At 42.4% G+C, this 21,802-nt stretch overlaps 1 protein-coding gene across 4 annotated transcripts in view; it reads left to right on the forward strand.

Moving 5' to 3' along the window:
- wdr62 (WD repeat domain 62) overlaps positions 1 to 21,802 on the forward strand; it is a 63,814-nt gene that overhangs the window by 21,919 nt on the left and 20,093 nt on the right. For all 4 annotated transcript variants that reach the window (XM_034138460.1, XM_034138461.1, XM_034138462.1 and 1 more), the window contains exons 9-16: positions 625 to 796; positions 2,472 to 2,603; positions 15,770 to 15,924; positions 16,157 to 16,248; positions 17,590 to 17,715; positions 18,334 to 18,404; positions 18,857 to 18,978; positions 21,716 to 21,791. In XM_034138460.1, the coding sequence (XP_033994351.1) occupies positions 625 to 796; positions 2,472 to 2,603; positions 15,770 to 15,924; positions 16,157 to 16,248; positions 17,590 to 17,715; positions 18,334 to 18,404; positions 18,857 to 18,978; positions 21,716 to 21,791 (946 nt within the window). The remainder of the gene's footprint in view (positions 1 to 624; positions 797 to 2,471; positions 2,604 to 15,769; positions 15,925 to 16,156; positions 16,249 to 17,589; positions 17,716 to 18,333; positions 18,405 to 18,856; positions 18,979 to 21,715; positions 21,792 to 21,802) is intronic.

The raw sequence follows: 21,802 nt of genomic DNA on the forward strand, positions 1-21,802 counted from the left end.
TCGTGGTGTTTTTGCAACTTCAGCATAGGGGATTGGGATGTTTATTGAACTTCGGCTTTCAACTGATTTACCTTCGAAACACCGCTCACTGCTGCTGCTTGCCTCTGTCTGTGTCTGCGTTCTTCGCACCTGCCTGTAATCTGAGAAGGTCCCGCCTCTCTGGCTGGCTGCAGCCCGGAAAATCTTCAGTGTTGATTGACACTTCAGTAATAGCCTTTCAGATAGCGCTGTGGGCGGGACATTGCTCGTGAACAGTGGTGACTGCAGCCAGAGAAACGGCCGCATCAGAGCCAAAGTTGTATCGGCAATTTGATTTAAAAAAAAGGCCAATACCGATAATCTGTAAAATGCGGAATATCGGCCTCGATAATCGGCCAGGCCGATAATCGGTCGACCCCTAATGTGAAGTCATGTGACCGTACTGTAATTCCTTTATAGCCCAACATTAGCTTTTTACTTCAGAAATCATAAAGTGGTGTTAATATGTGGAGATTATCCTGCTAAACTAAACGTTTGTTTGACACAGAGATAATTTGCTGACATCAACCAAAATCACTTGGAGAAATCCAATTGGACCAGGGAGATGCTGTATACTCTGAGTACTTACTGTGTTTGTGTTGTCAGTCCAGGGGCTCAGTACCCCGACACGTTGGCCCTGACCTTTGACCCGGCCTCCAGACACCTGACCTGCGTGTACAACGACCACAGTGTGTATGTGTGGGACGTTAAAGACGTGAGGAATGTGGGGAAGCTGTACTCCGCTCTGTACCACAGCAGCTGTGTGTGGAGCATCGAAGTAAGTCAACATTCATTTATACACCGCCACCTTATTTTTATTTTATTTTCAAAGAGTGTTTATATTTTATTATAAAGGTCTATTTGGAAAGGAAATCGGGCTACAGCACTGCTAACACACTGCTACAGCACTGCTAACACACTGCTAACACACTGCTAACACACTGCTAACACACTGCTAACACACTGCTAACACACAGCAGTGTGTTTACAGTGTGTTTGCAGTGTGTTTGCAGTGTGTTTACAGTGTGTTTGCAAACACATTGCTAACATGTTGCTAACACACTGCTAACATACTGTAAACACACTACTAACATACTGCAAAGCCACTGCTAACACACTGTAAACGCACTACTAACACACTGCAAAGCCACTGCTAACACACTGTAAACGCACTACTAACACACTGCAAAGCCACTGCTAACACACTGCAAAGCCACTGCTAACACACTGCAAAGCCACTGCTAACACACTGCAAAGCCACTGCTAACACACTGTAAACGCACTACTAACATACTGCAAAGCCACTGCTAACACACTGCGAACACACTGCTAACATACTGCTAACATACTGCAAACATACTGCTAACATACTGCAAAGCCACTGCTAACACACTGCTAACATACTTTAAACACACTGCTAACACACTGCTAACGCACTGCAACGCACTGCTAACACACTGCTAACATACTGTAAACACACTGCTAACTAACTGCTAACACACTACTAACACATGGTAAACACACTGCTAACATGCTGTAAACACACTGCTAACACACTGCTAACATGTTGCTAACACACTGCTAACACACTGTAAACACACTGCTAACACACTGCTAACATACTGCAAACGCACTGCTAACATACTGTAAACACACTACTAACATACTGCTAACATACTGCTAACGCACTGCAAACGCACTGCTAACACACTGCTAACATACTGCAAACGCACTACTAACATACTGCAAAGCCACTGCTAACACACTGCTAACATACTGCTAACATACTGCTAACGCACTGCAAACGCACTGCTAACACATTGCTAACATACTGTAAACACACTACTAACATACTGCAAAAGCCACTACTAACATAATGCAAAGCCACTGCTAACATACTGTAAACACACTGCTAACACACTACTAACACATGGTAAACACACTGCTAACATGCTGTAAACACACTGCTAACACACTGCTAACACACTGCTAACTCACTGCTAACACACTGCTAACACACTGCTAACTCACTGCTAACACACTGCTAACATACTGCTAACACGCTACTAACACGCTGCTAACACACTGCTAACACGCTGCTAACACGCTACTAACACGCTGCTAACACACTGCTAACACACTGCTAACACGCTGCTAACACGCTGCTAACACACTGCTAACACACTACTAACACGCTGCTAAACACACTGCTAACACACTGCTAACTCACTGCTAACACACTGCTAACACGCTGCTAACACACTGCTAACACACTGCTAACTCACTGCTAACACACTGCTAACACGCTACTAACACGCTGCTAACACACTGCTAACACACTGCTAACACACTGCTAACACACTGCTAACTCACTGCTAACACACTGCTAACACAGGGTCAGAAGTACTTCAGTAATACTCGTGGTGTATTTACTGTTTGTGGTGCTTCCCCAGGTGTACCCGGAGCTGTTGGATGCGTCTCAGGCCTGCCTGCCTCCCTCCTCCTTCCTCACCTGTTCGTCTGATAACACCGTCAGACTGTGGAACACCGACCCCCCCATCGCACACCGAAACCTCTACAGCAACGTAAGGCAGCATGTACATAAGTGCATGAGTGTATAAGAGAGTATAAGTGTAGGAGTCTACAAGAGTATAAGCGTAGTGTAGCGTCCACACGGTTCCGTTGTGTACAGAGACGCTTCCCATTCACTTTGAATGGGCTGACGTCATGCTTTGCCGAACTGCATTGTGGTGAAAGTTGAGAAAAATTCAACTTTTCAAGCATCGACGGAAGCACCAGCCTATCAAATCATATGCCAGAACAAGAGCTAGCCAATCAAACGAGCTCTTTGTGTGTCCGGGGCGGGAGATTAATGCGATTGGTTGTTGGCCGCGCGCCAGACATGCCCACCGGCAAGCTTCAACGCGACGGAACCGTGTGTACGCTACGTAGGAGTCTACAAGTGTATACGTGTATAAGTGTAGGAGTCTACAAGTGTATAAGTGTAGGAGTCTACAAGTGTATACGTGTAGGAGTCTACAAGTGTATACGTGTAGGAGTCTACAAGTGTACATGTGTAGGAGTCGACAAGTGTATAAGTGTAGGAGTCGACAAGTGTAGGAGTCTACAAGTGTAGGAGTCTACAAGTGTAGGAGTCTACAAGTGTATAAGTGTAGGAGTCTACAAGTCTATAAGTGTAGGAGTCTACAAGTGTAGGAGTCTACAAGTGTAGGAGTCTACAAGTGTAGGAGTCTACAAGTGTAGGAGTCTACAAGTGTATAAGTGTAGGAGTCTACAAGTGTATAAGTGTAGGAGTCTACAAGTGTATAAGTGTAGGAGTCTACAAGTGTATAAGTGTAGGAGTCTACAAGTGTATAAGTGTAGGAGTCTACAAGTGTATACGTGTAGGAGTCTACAAGTGTATACGTGTAGGAGTCTACAAGTGTATACGTGTAGGAGTCTACAAGTGTACATGTGTAGGAGTCGACAAGTGTATAAGTGTAGGAGTCGACAAGTGTAGGAGTCTACAAGTGTAGGAGTCTACAAGTGTATAAGTGTAGGAGTCTACAAGTCTATAAGTGTAGGAGTCTACAAGTGTATAAGTGTAGGAGTCGACAAGTGTATAAGTGTAGGAGTCGACAAGTGTATAAGTGTAGGAGTCTACAAGTGTATAAGTGTAGGAGTCTACAAGTGTATAAGTGTAGGAGTCTACAAGTGTATACGTGTAGGAGTCTACAAGTGTATACGTGTAGGAGTCTACAAGTGTATAAGTGTAGGAGTCTACAAGTGTAGGAGTCTACAAGTGTATAAGTGTAGGAGTCTACAAGTGTATACGTGTAGGAGTCTACAAGTGTATAAGTGTAGGAGTCTACAAGTGTATAAGTGTAGGAGTCGACAAGTGTATAAGTGTAGGAGTCGACAAGTGTATACGTGTAGGAGTCTACAAGTGTATAAGTGTAGGAGTCTACAAGTGTATACGTGTAGGAGTCTACAAGTGTATAAGTGTAGGAGTCGACAAGTGTATAAGTGTAGGAGTCGACAAGTGTATAAGTGTAGGAGTCTACAAGTGTATAAGTGTAGGAGTCGACAAGTGTATAAGTGTAGGAGTCGACAAGTGTATAAGTGTAGGAGTCTACAAGTGTATAAGTGTAGGAGTCTACAAGTGTATAAGTGTAGGAGTCGACAAGTGTAAGAGTCTACAAGTGTATAAGTGTAGGAGTCTACAAGTGTATAAGTGTAGGAGTCTACAAGTGTATAAGTGTAGGAGTCTACAAGTGTATAAGTGTAGGAGTCTACAAGTGTATAAGTGTAGGAGTCTACAAGTGTATAAGTGTAGGAGTCTACAAGTGTATACGTGTAGGAGTCTACAAGTGTATAAGTGTAGGAGTCTACAAGTGTATAGTGTAGGAGTCTACAAGTGTATAAGTGTAGGAGTCTACAAGTGTATAAGTGTAGGAGTCTACAAGTGTATACGTGTAGGAGTCTACAAGTGTATAAGTGTAGGAGTCTACAAGTGTATAAGTGTAGGAGTCTACAAGTGTATACGTGTAGGAGTCTACAAGTGTATACGTGTAGGAGTGTATAAGTGTAGGAGTCGACAAGTGTATAAGTGTAGGAGTCTACAAGTGTATAAGTGTAGGAGTCTACAAGTGTATAAGTGTAGGAGTCTACAAGTGTATAAGTGTAGGAGTCGACAAGTGTATAAGTGTAGGAGTCTACAAGTGTATAAGTGTAGGAGTCTACAAGTGTATAAGTGTAGGAGTCTACAAGTGTATAAGTGTAGGAGTCTACAAGTGTATAAGTGTAGGAGTCTACAAGTGTATACGTGTAGGAGTCTACAAGTGTATAAGTGTAGGAGTGTATAAGTGTAGGAGTCTACAAGTGTATAAGTGTAGGAGTCTACAAGTGTATAAGTGTAGGAGTCGACAAGTGTATAAGTGTAGGAGTCTACAAGTGTATAAGTGTAGGAGTCTACAAGTGTATAAGTGTAGGAGTCTACAAGTGTATAAGTGTAGGAGTCTACAAGTGTATACGTGTAGGAGTCTACAAGTGTATAAGTGTAGGAGTGTATAAGTGTAGGAGTCGACAAGTGTATAAGTGTAGGAGTCGACAAGTGTATAAGTGTAGGAGCCGACAAGTGTATAAGTGTAGGAGCCGACAAGTGTATAAGTGTAGGAGTCGACAAGTGTATAAGTGTAGGAGTCGACAAGTGTATACGTGTAGGAGTCTACAAGTGTATACGTGTAGGAGTCTACAAGTGTATAAGTGTAGGAGTCTACAAGTGTATAAGTGTAGGAGTCTACAAGTGTAGGAGTCTACAAGTGTATAAGTGTAGGAGTCTACAAGTGTATAAGTGTAGGAGTCTACAAGTGTATAAGTGTAGGAGTCTACAAGTGTATAAGTGTAGGAGTCTACAAGTGTATACGTGTAGGAGTCTACAAGTGTATACGTGTAGGAGTCTACAAGTGTATAAGTGTAGGAGTCTACAAGTGTATACGTGTAGGAGTCTACAAGTGTACACGTGTAGGAGTCGACAAGTGTATAAGTGTAGGAGTCGACAAGTGTACACGTGTAGGAGTCGACAAGTGTACAAGTGTAGGAGTCGACAAGTGTAGGAGTCTACAAGTGTAGGAGTCTACAAGTGTATAAGTGTAGGAGTCTACAAGTGTATAAGTGTAGGGAGTCTACAAGTGTATAAGTGTAGGAGTCTACAAGTGTATACGTGTAGGAGTCTACAAGTGTATAAGTGTAGGAGTCTACAAGTGTATAAGTGTAGGAGTCTACAAGTGTATAAGTGTAGGAGTCTACAAGTGTATAAGTGTAGGAGTCTACAATGTATAATGTAGGAGTCTACAAGTGTATAAGTGTAGGAGTCTACAAGTTATAGTGTAGGATCGACAGTGTATAAGTGTAGGAGTCTACAAGTGTATAAGTGTAGGAGTCTACAAGTTATACGTGTAGGAGTCGACAAGTGTATAAGTGTAGGAGTCTACAAGTGTATAAGTGTAGGAGTCTACAAGTGTATAAGTGTAGGAGTCTACAAGTGTATACGTGTAGGAGTCTACAAGTGTATAAGTGTAGGAGTCTACAAGTGTATAAGTGTAGGAGTCTACAAGTGTATACGTGTAGGAGTCTACAAGTGTACAAGTGTAGGAGTCGACAAGTGTAGGAGTCTACAAGTGTAGGAGTCTACAAGTGTATAAGTGTAGGAGTCTACAAGTGTATAAGTGTAGGAGTCGACAAGTGTATAAGTGTAGGAGTCTACAAGTGTATAAGTGTAGGAGTCTACAAGTGTATACGTGTAGGAGTCGACAAGTGTATAAGTGTAGGAGTCTACAAGTGTATAAGTCTACAAGTGTATAAGTGTAGGAGTCTACAAGTGTATAAGTGTAGGAGTCTACAAGTGTAGGAGTCTACAAGTGTATAAGTGTAGGAGTCTACAAGTGTAGGAGTCTACAAGTGTATAAGTGTAGGAGTCGACAAGTGTAAGAGTCTACAAGTGTATAAGTGTAGGAGTCTACAAGTGTATAAGTGTAGGAGTCTACAAGTGTATAAGTGTAGGAGTCTACAAGTGTATAAGTGTAGGAGTCGACAAGTGTATACGTGTAGGAGTCTACAAGTGTATACGTGTAGGAGTCTACAAGTGTATAAGTGTAGGAGTCTACAAGTGTATAAGTGTAGGAGTCTACAAGTGTATAAGTGTAGGAGTCGACAAGTGTATACGTGTAGGAGTCTACAAGTGTATACGTGTAGGAGTCTACAAGTGTATACGTGTAGGAGTCTACAAGTGTATAAGTGTAGGAGTCTACAAGTGTATAAGTGTAGGAGTCTACAAGTGTATAAGTGTAGGAGTCGACAAGTGTATACGTGTAGGAGTCTACAAGTGTATAAGTGTAGGAGTCTACAAGTGTATACGTGTAGGAGTCTACAAGTGTATAAGTGTAGGAGTCGACAAGTGTATAAGTGTAGGAGTCGACAAGTGTATAAGTGTAGGAGTCGACAAGTGTATAAGTGTAGGAGTCGACAAGTGTATACGTGTAGGAGTCTACAAGTGTATAAGTGTAGGAGTCTACAAGTGTATAAGTGTAGGAGTCGACAAGTGTATACGTGTAGGAGTCTACAAGTGTATACGTGTAGGAGTCTACAAGTGTATACGTGTAGGAGTCTACAAGTGTATACGTGTAGGAGTCTACAAGTGTATAAGTGTAGGAGTCTACAAGTGTATAAGTGTAGGAGTCTACAAGTGTATAAGTGTAGGAGTCGACAAGTGTATACGTGTAGGAGTCTACAAGTGTATAAGTGTAGGAGTCTACAAGTGTATACGTGTAGGAGTCTACAAGTGTATACGTGTAGGAGTCGACAAGTGTATAAGTGTAGGAGTCGACAAGTGTATAAGTGTAGGAGTCGACAAGTGTATACGTGTAGGAGTCTACAAGTGTATACGTGTAGGAGTCTACAAGTGTATAAGTGTAGGAGTCTACAAGTGTATAAGTGTAGGAGTCGACAAGTGTATACGTGTAGGAGTCTACAAGTGTATAAGTGTAGGAGTCTACAAGTGTATACGTGTAGAAGTCTACAAGTGTATAAGTGTAGGAGTCGACAAGTGTATAAGTGTAGGAGTCGACAAGTGTATAAGTGTAGGAGTCGACAAGTGTATAAGTGTAGGAGTCTACAAGTGTATAAGTGTAGGAGTCGACAAGTGTAAGAGTCGACAAGTGTATAAGTGTAGGAGTCTACAAGTGTATAAGTGTAGGAGTCGACAAGTGTATACGTGTAGGAGTCTACAAAGTGTAGTAAGGCTGTAGGAGTCTACAGTGTATAAGTGTAGGAGTCGACAAGTGTATACGTGTAGGAGTCTACAAGTGTATACGTGTAGGAGTCTACAAGTGTATACGTGTAGGAGTCTACAAGTGTATAAGTGTAGGAGTCTACAAGTGTATAAGTGTAGGAGTCTACAAGTGTATAAGTGTAGGAGTCGACAAGTGTATACGTGTAGGAGTCGACAAGTGTATACGTGTAGGAGTCTACAAGTGTATAAGTGTAGGAGTCTACAAGTGTATACGTGTAGGAGACTACAAGTGTATAAGTGTAGGGAGTCGACAAGTGTATAAGTGTAGGAGTCGACAAGTGTATAAGTGTAGGAAGTCGACAAGTGTATAAGTGTAGGAGTCGACAAGTGTATAAGTGTAGGAGTCTACAAGTGTATAAGTGTAGGAGTCGACAAGTGTAAGAGTCTACAAGTGTATAAGTGTAGGAGTCTACAAGTGTAGGAGTCTACAAGTGTATACGTGTAGGAGTCTACAAGTGTATAAGTGTAGGAGTGTATAAGTGTAGGAGTCGACAAGTGTATAAGTGTAGGAGTCGACAAGTGTATACATGTAGGAGTCTACAAGTGTATACGTGTAGGAGTCTACAAGTGTAAAAGTGTAGGAGTCTACAAGTGTAAAAGTGTAGGAGTCTACAAGTGTAAAAGTGTAGGAGTCTACAAGTGTAGGAGTCTACAAGTGTATAGGTGTAGGAGTCTACAAGTGTAAAAGTGTAGGAGTCTACAAGTGTATAAGTGTAGGAGTCTACAAGTGTAAAAGTGTAGGAGTCTATAAGTGTAGGAGTCTACAAGTGTATAAGTGTAGGAGTCTACAAGTGTATAAGTGTAGTGAGTCTACAATCTATATCTAGGTGTAGGAGTCGACAAGTGTATAAGTGTAGGAGTCTACAAGTGTATACGTGTAGGAGTCTACAAGTGGTATAAGTGTAGGAGTCTACATGGTATAAGTGTAGGAGTCTACAAGTGTATAAGTGTAGGAGTCGACAAGTGTATACGTGTAGGAGTCTACAAGTGTAAAAGTGTAGGTCTACAATGTATAAGTGTAGGAGTCTACAAGTGTATAAGTGTAGGAGTCTACAAGTGTATACGTGTAGGAGTCGACAAGTGTATACGTGTAGGAGTCTACAAGTGTATAAGTGTAGGAGTCTACAAGTGTATAAGTGTAGGAGTCGACAAGTGTATACGTGTAGGAGTCTACAAGTGTAAAAGTGTAGGAGTCTACAAGTGTATAAGTGTAGGAGTCTACAAGTGTATACGTGTAGGAGTCTACAAGTGTATACGTGTAGGAGTCTACAAGTGTATAAGTGTAGGAGTCTACAAGTGTATAAGTGTAGGAGTCTACAAGTGTATAAGTGTAGGAGTCTACAAGTGTATAAGTGTAGGAGTCTACAAGTGTATAAGTGTAGGAGTCTACAAGTGTATAAGTGTAGGAGTCTACAAGTGTATAAGTCTACAAGTGTATAAGTGTAGGATTCTACAAGTGTATAAGTCTACAAGTGTATAAGTGTAGGAGTCTACAAGTGTATAAGTGTAGGAGTCTACAAGTGTATAAGTCTACAAGTGTATAAGTGTAGGATTCTACAAGTGTATAAGTCTACAAGTGTATAAGTGTAGGAGTCTACAAGTGTATAAGTGTAGATTCTACAAGTTGTATAAGTCTACAAGTGTATAAGTGTAGGATTCTACAAAGTGTATAAGTCTACAAGTGTATAAGTGTAGGAGTCTACAAGTGTATAAGTGTAGGAGTCTACAAGTGTATAAGTCTACAAGTGTATAAGTGTAGGAGTCTACAAGTGTATAAGTGTAGGAGTCTACAAGTGTATAAGTGTAGGAGTCTACAAGTGTATACGTGTAGGAGTCTACAAGTGTATAAGTGTAGGAGTCTACAAGTGTATACGTGTAGGAGTCTACAAGTGTATAAGTGTAGGAGTCTACAAGTGTATAAGTGTAGGGAGTCTACAAGTGTATACGTGTAGGAGTCTACAAGTGTATAAGTGTAGGAGTCTACAAGTGTATAAGTGTAGGAGTCTACAAGTGTATAAGTGTAGGAGTCTACAAGTGTATACGTGTAGGAGTCTACAAGTGTATAAGTGTAGGAGTCTACAAGTGTTAAGTGTAGGAGTCTACAAGGTATACTGTAGGAGTCTACAGTGTATAAGTGTAGGAGTCTACAAGTGTATAAGTGTAGGAGTCTACAAGTGTATAAGTGTAGGAGTCTACAAGTGTATAAGTGTAGGAGTCTACAAGTGTATAAGTGTAGGAGTCTACAAGTGTATAGTGTAGGAGTCTACAAGTGTATAAGTGTAGAGTCTACAAGTGTAAAAGTGTAGGAGTCTACAGTGTAAAGTGTAGGAGTCTACAAGTGTATAAGTGTAGGAGTCTACAAGTGTAGGAGTCTAAAAGTGTAGGAGTCTACAAGTGTATAAGTGTAGGAGTCTACAAGTGTATACGTGTAGGAGTCTACAAGTGTAAAGGTGTGAGGAGTCTACAAGTGTATACGTGTAGGAGTCTACAAGTGTATAAGTGTAGGAGTCTACAAGTGTATAAGTGTAGGAGTCTACAAGTGTAAAGTGTAGGAGTTAAAAGTGTAGGAGTCTAAAAGTGTAGGAGTCTACAAGTGTATAAGTGTAGAGGTCTACAAGTGTATAAGTGTAGGAGTCTACAAGTGTATAAGTGTAGGAGTCTACCAGTGTATACGTGTAGGAGTCTACAAGTGTATAAGTGTAGGAGTCTACAAGTGTATAAGTGTAGGAGTCTACAAGTGTATACGTGTAGGAGTCTACAAGTGTATAAGTGTAGGAGTCTACAAGTGTATACGTGTAGGAGTTCTACAAGTGTAAAGTGTAGGAGTCTACAAGTGTATAAGTGTAGGAGTCTACAAGTGTATAAGTGTGTAGAGTTATAAGGTAGGATGTCTACAAGTGTATAAGTGTAGGAGTCTAAAGTGTATAAGTGTAGGAGTCTATAAGTGTAGGAGTCTACAAGTGTATAAGTGTAGGAGTCTACTAAGTGTATAAGTGTAGGAGTCTATAAGTGTAAGGAGTCTACAAGTGTATAAGTGCTAGGAGTCTACAAGTGTATAAGTGTAGGAGTCTACAAGTGTATAAGTGTAGGAGTCTACAAGTGTATACGTGTAGGAGTCTACAAGTGTATACGTGTAGGAGTCTACAAGTGTATACGTGTAGGAGTCTACAAGTGTATAAGTGTAGGAGTCTACCAAGTGTATACGTGTAGGAGTCTACAAGTGTATACGTGTAGGAGTCGACAAGTGTATACGTGTAGGAGTCTACAAGTGTATAAGTGTAGGAGTCTACAAGTGTATAAGTGTAGGAGTCGACAAGTGTATACGTGTAGGAGTCTACAAGTGTAAAAGTGTAGGAGTCTACAAGTGTATAAGATGTAGGACGTCTACAAGTGTATAAGTGTAGGAGTCCTACAATGTGTATACGTGTAGGGAGTCTACAAGGTGTATAAGTGTAGGAGTCCTACAAGTGTATAAGGTGTAGGAGTCGACAGTGTATACGTGTAGGAGTCTACAAGTGTAAAAGTGTAGGAGTCTACAAGTGTATAAGTGTAGGAGTCTACAAGTGTATACGTGTAGGAGTCTACAAGTGTATACGTGTAGGAGTGTATAAGTGTAGGAGTCTACAAGTGTATAAGTGTAGGAGTCTACAAGTGTATAAGTGTAGGAGTCTACAAGTGTATAAGTGTAGGAGTCGACAAGTGTATAAGTGTAGGATTCTACAAGTGTATAAGTCTACAAGTGTATAAGTGTAGGAGTCTACAAGTGTATAAGTGTAGGAGTCTACAAGTGTATAAGTCTACAAGTGTATAAGTGTAGGAGTCTACAAGTGTATAAGTGTAGGAGTCTACAAGTGTATAAGTGTAGGAGTCTACAAGTGTATACGTGTAGGAGTCTACAAGTGTATAAGTGTAGGAGTCTACAAGTGTATAAGTGTAGGAGTCTACAAGTGTATAAGTGTAGGAGTCTACAAGTGTATACGTGTAGGAGTCTACAAGTGTATAAGTGTAGGAGTCTACAAGTGTATACGTGTAGGAGTCTACAAGTGTATAAGTGTAGGAGTCTACAAGTGTATAAGTGTAGGAGTCTACAAGTGTATACGTGTAGGAGTCTACAAGTGTATAAGTGTAGGAGTCTACAAGTGTATAAGTGTAGGAGTCTACAAGTGTATAAGTGTAGGAGTCTACAAGTGTATAAGTGTAGGAGTCTACAAGTGTATAAGTGTAGGAGTCTACAAGTGTATAAGTGTAGGAGTCTACAAGTGTATAAGTGTAGGAGTCTACAAGTGTATAAGTGTAGGAGTCTACAAGTGTATAAGTGTAGGAGTCTACAAGTGTAAAAGTGTAGGAGTCTACAAGTGTAAAAGTGTAGGAGTCTACAAGTGTATAAGTGTAGGAGTCTACAAGTGTAGGAGTCTAAAAGTGTAGGAGTCTACAAGTGTATAAGTGTAGGAGTCTACAAGTGTATACGTGTAGGAGTCTACAAGTGTAAAAGTGTAGGAGTCTACAAGTGTATACGTGTAGGAGTCTACAAGTGTATAAGTGTAGGAGTCTACAAGTGTATAAGTGTAGGAGTCTACAAGTGTATAAGTGTAGGAGTCTAAAAGTGTAGGAGTCTAAAAGTGTAGGAGTCTACAAGTGTATAAGTGTAGGAGTCTACAAGTGTTATAAGTTGTAGGAGTCTACAAGTGTATACGTGTAGGAGTCTAGGAGTGTATAAGTGTAGGGAGTCTACAAGTGTATAAGTGTAGGAGTCTACAAGTGTATAAGTGTAGGAGTCTACAAGTGTATAAGTGTAGGAGTCTACAAGTGTATAAGTGTAGGAGTCTATAAGTGTAGGAGTCTACAAGTGTATAAGTGTAGGAGTCTATAAGTGTATAAGTGTAGGAGTCTATAAGTGTAGGAGTCTACAAGTGTATAAGTGTAGGAGTCTACAAGTGTATAAGTGTAGGAGTCTATAAGTGTAGGAGTCTACAAGTGTATAAGTGTAGGAGTCTACAAGTGTATAAGTGTAGGAGTCTACAAGTGTATAAGTGTAGGAGTCTACAAGTGTATAAGTGTAGGAGTCTATAAGTGTAGGAGTCTACAAGTGTATAAGTGTAGGAGTCTATAAGTGTAAGTGTAGGAGTCTATAAGTGTAGGAGTCTACAAGTGTATAAGTGTAGAGTCTACAAGTGTATAAGTGTAGGAGTCTACAAGTGTATAGTGTAGGAGTCTACAAGTGTATAAGTGTAGGAGTCTACAAGTGTATAAGTGTAGGAGTCTACAAGTGTATACGTGTAGGAGTCCTACAAGTGTAATAAGTGTAGGAGTCTACAAGTGTATAAGTGTAGGAGTCTACAAGTGTATAAGTGTAGGAGTCTACAAGTGTATACGTGTAGGAGTCTACAAGTGTATAAGTGTAGGAGTCTACAAGTGTATAAGTGTAGGAGTCTACAAGTGTATACGTGTAGGAGTCTACAAGTGTATAAGTGTAGGAGTCTACAAGTGTATAAGTGTAGGAGTCTACAAGTGTATAAGTGTAGGAGTCTAAAAGTGTAGGAGTCTAAAAGTGTAGGAGTCTACAAGTGTATAAGTGTAGGAGTCTACAAGTGTATAAGTGTAGGAGTCTACAAGTGTATACGTGTAGGAGTCTACAAGTGTATAAGTGTAGGAGTCTACAAGTGTATAAGTGTAGGAGTCTACAAGTGTATAAGTGTAGGAGTCTACAAGTGTATAAGTGTAGGAGTCTACAAGTGTATAAGTGTAGGAGTCTATAAGTGTAGGAGTCTACAAGTGTATAAGTGTAGGAGTCTATAAGTGTATAAGTGTAGGAGTCTATAAGTGTAGGAGTCTACAAGTGTATAAGTGTAGGAGTCTACAAGTGTATAAGTGTAGGAGTCTACAAGTGTATACGTGTAGGAGTCTACAAGTGTATACGTGTAGGAGTCTACAAGTGTATACGTGTAGGAGTCTACAAGTGTATAAGTGTAGGAGTCTACAAGTGTATAAGTGTAGGAGTCTACAAGTGTATAAGTGTAGGAGTCTACAAGTGTATACGTGTAGGAGTCTACAAGTGTATACGTGTAGGAGTCTATAAGTGTAGGAGTCTACAAGTGTATACGTGTAGGAGTCTACAAGTGTATACGTGTAGGAGTCGACAAGTGTATACGTGTAGGAGTCTACAAGTGTATACGTGTAGGAGTCTACAAGTGTATAAGTGTAGGAGTCTACAAGTGTATAAGTGTAGGAGTCTACAAGTGTATAAGTGTAGGAGTCTACAAGTGTATAAGTGTAGGAGTCTAAAAGTGTAGGAGTCTAAAAGTGTAGGAGTCTACAAGTGTATACGTGTAGGAGTCTACAAGTGTATACGTGTAGGAGTCTACAAGTGTATAAGTGTAGGAGTCTACAAGTGTATACGTGTAGGAGTCTACAAGTGTATACGTGTAGGAGTCTACAAGTGTATAAGTGTAGGAGTCTACAAGTGTATAAGTGTAGGAGTCTAAAAGTGTAGGAGTCTAAAAGTGTAGGAGTCTACAAGTGTATAAGTGTAGGAGTCTACAAGTGTATACGTGTAGGAGTCTACAAGTGTATAAGTGTAGGAGTCTACAAGTGTATACGTGTAGGAGTCTACAAGTGTATACGTGTAGGAGTCTACAAGTGTATACGTGTAGGAGTCTACAAGTGTATAAGTGTAGGAGTCTACAAGTGTATAAGTGTAGGAGTCTACAAGTGTATAAGTGTAGGAGTCTAAAAGTGTAGCAGTCTAAAAGTGTAGGAGTCTACAAGTGTATAAGTGTAGGAGTGTATAAGTGTAGGAGTCTACAAGTGTTTAAGTGTAGGAGTCTACAAGTGTATAAGTGTAGGAGTGTATAAGTGTAGGAGTCTACAAGTGTATAAGTGTAGGAGTCTAAAAGTGTATAAGTGTAGGAGTCTACAAGTGTATAAGTGTAGGAGTCTACAAGTGTATAAGTGTAGGAGTCTACAAGTGTATACGTGTAGGAGTGTATAAGTGTAGGAGTCTACAAGTGTATAAGTGTAGGAGTCTACAAGTGTATAAGTGTAGGAGTGTATAAGTGTAGGAGTCTACAAGTGTATAAGTGTAGGAGTCTACAAGTGTATAAGTGTAGGAGTCTATAAGTGTAGGAGTCTACAAGTGTATAAGTGTAGGAGTCTACAAGTGTATAAGTGTAGGAGTCTACAAGTGTATAAGTGTAGGAGTCTACAAGTGTATACGTGTAGGAGTCTACAAGTGTATAAGTGTAGGAGTCTACAAGTGTATAAGTGTAGGAGTCTACAAGTGTATAAGTGTAGGAGTCTACAAGTGTATACGTGTAGGAGTCTACAAGTGTAAAAGTGTAGGAGTCTACAAGTGTAGGAGTCTACAAGTGTATAAGTGTAGGAGTCTACAAGTGTATAAGTGTAGGAGTCTACAAGTGTATAAGTGTAGGAGTCTACAAGTGTATACGTGTAGGAGTCTACAAGTGTATACGTGTAGGAGTCTACAAGTGTATACGTGTAGGAGTCTACAAGTGTATACGTGTAGGAGTCTACAAGTGTATAAGTGTAGGAGTCTACAAGTGTATACGTGTAGGAGTCTACAAGTGTATAAGTGTAGGAGTCTACAAGTGTTGGAGTTTACAAGTGTATAAATCTACAGCAGGTGTAGTAATAAACGCCTGTAGATTTATACAAGTGTATAAGGATACAAGTCTACAAATGTTGAGTTCACAAGTTAAGGAGTTTAAAATTGAAGGAGGCTACAAGTGTATGAGTTGAAAAGTAGACGGCTCTACAGGTGTACAGGTGAAGGACTCTACGGTGTTTTCTGGCTTCCTGTTGACCTCCTGTTGGCTTCCTGTCGACCTCCTGTTGACCTCCTGTTGACCTCCTGTTGACTTCCTGTCGACCTCCTGTGTGTTTCAGGACCTGCTGCGGATCGTGTACGTCGGGGAGAACATGCAGCACCTGCAGGCCGAGGGGGGGGAAGCAGGGGCTGATGGGAAGGCAGGAATCAGAGTCCTGGGAGTCAGTCCTGATGGGAAGCACCTGGCAGCTGGAGACCGCTGCGGAAACCTGCGGTGAGAGACCACACACACACACACACACATACACACGATAGATGGATATATTCTGGATATCTAAAATAAAAAGTCAAAAATACAACATGATCCAAAATACTACAGGTCTTTTATAAGAAAGGAGAAACTCAAACTATGTAGCAGTGAGTTAGCTTTGATGATGAGGAAGATGATGATGAGGAAGATGATGATGAGGACGATGATGAGGAAGATGACGTGTTTCTGTGCTCAGGATCTTTGGTCTGGAGTTCCTGGACGAGCTGGTGAAGATCGAGGCTCATGACTCTGAGGTTTTGTGTCTGGAGTTTTCCCCGATCTCCACAGGTAAGAGCTCAGGTCAAAGGTCAACCCTCTGACCTCACTGTACTGCAGCTCAGGTAAGAGCTCGGGTCAAAGGTCATCCCTCTGACCTCCCTGTACGGCAGCTCAGGTACAAACAGCTCACATTAGGTTTGCACTGTTTATATTGATAAGATCAGATGGACCTTCATTAATCCCTGTGGGGAAATTCAGTAGTTTAAACAACAACAGGGTGAGAATGAAAAACAGGACAGACTCACACAGATTGAAGTTAACGAGTTGATAACCGGCGTCGTACAGACCCTGGATCTGTTAGAGTTACCCGGCTTAACTAACCCCAAACAAACGCGCTCTCGCTAAGCGGTCCTACGACGCTGGTTATCAACCCAGGGTTTCTCTGTCCGGCTGAGTGCACGTTCACATGAAAGGGGCGGGGCTAGCAACATTTGACCAATCACAAACATGGACAAGCGTACTGACAGCGCAGCGTCATACTTCCTGAATGAAAAGTGAACTTTAATATTAGTCAAATATGAAGAAGTTAAACTTTAAACATCCATGTCTTCAACACTTTATCCAGGATCAAAGCCACATAGCTGCACCTGCAAGGTGAATACAGCTGGTAACAGAGAAAGTGTTTGAATGCGTACATTAACAGGTTTATGAAATCACTGCCCCGTCCAAGACACGATCTGACTTTAATTACATTTGACTCGAGTGTTTCGTCAACTTAATGTGTTGCTTAAAATAATACTTCTGCATACAGTATGTGACACTGTGAGTGTTGCACGGCCAGATACGGCTCAGCTGACTCAGATAAGGAAATATATGATACATTATGATGTGATATGATATGAATGATAATGGGACACATCGACGTCTGCACTCACAGTGCCGCGGACTGTACGTAATGTTACTCTGATCCGGTTACTTATGTTGTGGCAGATATTTAAGTAAGCTTTCTTAACGCTAATGTTATAATAGTCAGATTGCTCTGAAGATAGGAGGGGATATTCTATTAATGTTCACGTTCACACAGTCAGTTGATTTTTGCCGGCCGTCTTTCCTGCAACGGCAGTTTTTCTGTATTTCCTCTATCCTGTAATATGACTTGATCGCTTTAAACTCCGCACACGGAGCTCTGATTGGTCAGCAGGCAGTGCTTTTATCCTGGAACCTATCCTGCTCCGGAGGCTAGCCGTTCAGAATAAGTTATCTAGCCTGCTAAAAAGTGAACCAGCTTCGTAGGACCGGAAATCCAGGAAGTTAGCTTGCTAAACGAAAATCCTGCTTTGTAGTACAGGCCTCAGGTGTGAAGCTGTTGTCGTTACAGGTGTGAAGCTGTTGTTGTTGTTGATGTTGCAGGTGTGAAGCTGTTGGCGTCGGCCAGCAGAGACAGACTGATCCACGTCTTCAACCTGGAGAAGAACTACAGCCTGGAGCAGACGCTGAGCGACCACTCGGCCTCCATCACTGCCATCAAGTTCACAGGTAACCCCCCTCCCATCATCACACGCTTCTAAGACAGTGTTTGAGCGACCCCTAGTGGTCCGTGAGTATATTGGTACAATTTCCCATTTGAATTTATTATATAATAAATTCAAAGTGTTTCTCAAATTGTTTAAAAATGAGTAGTATAGGAGCAACAGAGACACGCAGTCAATGAGTGCGTAAACAATGCTAAATAAATGGAACAGTGTAAATAATTAACTTGTGTTTAATTATTGAATTCATATTAAACTTATGCCTGCAACCAAAGCTTTTACTGGATTTAGTTTAGAAAATCCACAGCGTTGTGTCGTACTACATGCATTTGGCATTTCTCTCAGTAAAACGATCGGAGAGTCTGTTGGACATAAACTCCGTGATAAATGTAGTCTACATTTCATGAGAGGTGTAAAACCTGAGCTCTTCCAATCTCATAGGAAGGAAATGTAGAATCTGTAGTTGTATTGTTGATTGAATGTGTGAACGAGGCGATATAGAGAACGTTCAGCTGTCATTATCAGGCTGTAATGTGTTATAAACTGTTGGAGTGGGAAGCAGGCGTTTGGTTTCTGGATATTTGGCAACATGGTTGGTTATTTTTTCTTTTGACCTGCGCTCCAGGTGAGAGTCCGGAGGTCCGAATGGTGAGCTGTGGAGCCGACAAAAGCATCTACTTCCAGACCGCCGAGCAGGTCTGCACACACTGAAGGGTTCAGAAATGCTTCAATCGGGGACACATCTTTACGAAATATATATATTTATTTATTGATTTAGTATATACATAGATGGATAGACACTTTATTGGGAAATGATTTTGTCACAGAAGCAGACGTGTGCATGTGTTTTCTTTGCACATTACATAATTCTCATAGCCTTTGCGACCATACATTAGAATAATAAAACCTTCTCGTTCAGTCTTAACATCTGAAAAACTAAATTCTAGAGAAAGTATTTGTTACTTCTGCAGATATTGCTTTTTTTAAATATATAATATCGTGACTGAAGGTCTGGCATAGGATTTACGCTGATCCACAGCGGGCAGAGTTATGGACAAATATTGGAAGTGTTTTTCTGAAGTGTGTTTATGATTGTAATAACGTGTAAGTTATTCACAAATCCTCCGTGTGTGATGTGTTCTCTGCAGACGGCCGAGGGTCCGTTGTTCTCCAGGAGTCACCACGTGGTGGAGAAAACCACGCTGTACGACATGGACCTGGATTCAACCCGGACTCACGTCGCCATCGCCTGCCAGGACCGAAACATCAGGTGAGAAACAAGAAACACCAGAACTAAGAGCTGGTCCCAGGTCAGTCTGAACCAGCCCTCACTGTAAGAGGAGAGTCTTCAGTCTATAGCAGCAGAACAAGCAGCTGGTCCCAGGTCAGTCTGAACCAGCCCTCACTATAAGAGGAGAGTCTTCAGTCTATAGCAGCAGAACTAGGAGCTGGTCCCAGGTCAGTCTGAACCAGCCCTCACTATAAGAGGAGAGTCTTCAGTCTATAGCAGCAGAACAAGCAGCTGGTCCCAGGTCAGTCTGAATCAGCCCTCACTATAAGAGAAGAGTCTTCAGTCTATAGCAGCAGAACTAGCAGCTGGTCCCAGGTCAGTCTGAACCAGCCCTCACTATAAGAGGAGAGTCTTCAGTCTATAGCAGCAGAACTAGCAGCTGGTCCCAGGTCAGCCTGAACCAGCCCTCACTATAAGAGGAGAGTCTTCTGTCTATAGCAGCAGAACTAGGAGCTGGTCCCAGGTCAGTCTGAACCAGCCCTCACTATAAGAGGAGAGTCTTCTGTCTATAGCAGCAGAACTAAGAGCTGGTCCCAGGTCAGTCTGAACCAGCCCTCACTATAAGAGGAGAGTCTTCTGTCTATAGCAGCAGAACTAGGAGCTGGTCCCAGGTCAGTCTGAACCAGCCCTCACTGTAAGAGGAGAGTCTTCAGTCTATAGCAGCAGAACTAGGAGCTGGTCCCAGGTCAGTCTGAACCAGCCCTCACTATAAGAGGAGAGTCTTCAGTCTATAGCAGCAGAACTAGGAGCTGGTCCCAGGTCAGTCTGAACCAGGCCTCACTATAAGAGGAGAGTCTATAGCAGCAGAACTAGCAGCTGGTCCCAGGTCAGTCTGAACCAGCCCTCACTATAAGAGGAGAGTCTTCAGTCTATAGCAGCAGAACTAGCAGCTGGTCCCAGGTCAGTCTGAACCAGCCCTCACTATAAGAGGAGAGTCTTCAGTCTTTAGCAGCAGAACTAGCAGCTGGTCCCAGGTCAGTCTGAACCAGCCCTCACTATAAGAGGAGAGTCTTCTGTCTATAGCAGCAGAACTAGGAGCTGGTCCCAGGTCAGTCTGAACCAGCCCTCACTATAAGAGGAGAGTCTTCTGTCTATAGCAGCAGAACTAGGAGCTGGTCCCAGGGCAGTCTGAACCAGCCCTCACTATAAGAGGAGAGTCTTCTGTCTATAGCAGCAGAACTAGGAGCTGGTCCCAGGTCAGTCTGAACCAGCCCTCACTGTAAGAGGAGAGTCTTCAGTCTATAGCAGCAGAACTAGGAGCTGGTCCCAGGTCAGTCTGAACCAGCCCTCACTATAAGAGGAGAGTCTTCAGTCTATAGCAGCAGAACTAGGAGCTGGTCCCAGGTCAGTCTGAACCAGGCCTCACTATAAGAGGAGAGTCTATAGCAGCAGAACTAGCAGCTGGTCCCAGGTCAGTCTGAACCAGCCCTCACTATAAGAGGAGAGTCTTCAGTCTATAGCAGCAGAACAAGCACCTGGTCCCAGGTCAGTCTGAACCAGCCCTCACTATAAGAGGAGAGTCTTCAGTCTATAGCAGCAGAACTAGCAGCTGGTCCCAGGTCAGTCTGAACCAGCCCTCACTATAAGAGGAGAGTCTTCAGTCTATAGCAGCAGAACTGGCAGCTGGTCCCAGGTCAGTCTGAACCAGCCCTCACTATAAGAGGAGAGTCTTCAGTCTTTAGCAGCAGAACTAGCAGCTGGTCCCAGGTCAGTCTGAACCCAAACTATAAGAGGAGAGTCTTCGGTCTATAGCAGCAGAACTAGCAGCTGGTCCCAGGTCAGCCTGAACCAGCCCTCACTATAAGAGGAGAGTCTTCAGTCTATAGCAGCAGAGCTAGCAGCTGGTCCCAGGTCAGTCTGAACCAGCCCTCACTATAAGAGGAGAGTCTTCAGTCTATAGCAGCAGAACTATCAGCTGGTCCCAGGTCAGTCTGAACCAGCCCTCACTATAAGAGGAGAGTCTTCAGTCTATAGCAGCAGAACAAGCACCTGGTCCCAGGTCAGTCTGAACCAGCCCTCACTATAAGAGGAGAGTCTTCAGTCTATAGCAGCAGAACTAGGAGCTGGTCCCAGGTCAGCCTGAACCAGCCCTCACTATAAGAGGAGAGTCTTCAGTCTATAGCAGCAGAACTAGCAGCTGGTCCCAGGTCAGTCTGAACCCTCACTATAAGAGTAGAGTCTTCAGTCTATAGCAGCAGAACTAGCAGCTGGTCCCAGGTCAGCCTGAACCAGCCCTCACTATAAGAGGAGAGTCTTCAGTCTATAGCAGCAGAACTAGCAGCTGGTCCCAGGTCAGCCTGAACCAGCCCTCACTATAAGAGGAGAGTCTTCAGTCTATAGCAGCAGAACTAGCAGCTGGTCCCAGGTCAGCCTGAACTAGCCCTCACTGTAAGAGGAGAGTCTTCAGTCTATAGCAGCAGAACTAGCAGCTGGTCCCAGGTCAGCCTGAACTAGCCCTCACTGTAAGAGGAGAGTCTTCAGTCTATAGCAGCAGAACTACGAGCTGGCCCCAGGTCAGTCTGAACCAGCCCTCACTATAAGAGGAGAGTCTTCAGTCTATAGCAGCAGAACTAGCAGCTGGTCCCAGGTCAGTCTGAACCAGCCCTCACTATAAGAGGAGAGTCTTCAGTCTATTGCAGCAGAGCTAGCAGCTGGTCCCAGGTCAGTCTGAACCAGCCCTCACTATAAGTTGAGTCTCAACGTTTATTTTTTTTAGGGTGTATAACGTGGAGACGGGGAAGCTGAAGAAGTGTTTGAAAGGCTCGTCCAGCGATGAAGGAGCTCTGCTGAAGGTTAGCTCATT

This window comes from Trematomus bernacchii, unplaced genomic scaffold, assembly GCF_902827165.1.
Source record: "Trematomus bernacchii unplaced genomic scaffold, fTreBer1.1, whole genome shotgun sequence".
NCBI lineage: Eukaryota > Metazoa > Chordata > Actinopteri > Perciformes > Nototheniidae > Trematomus > Trematomus bernacchii.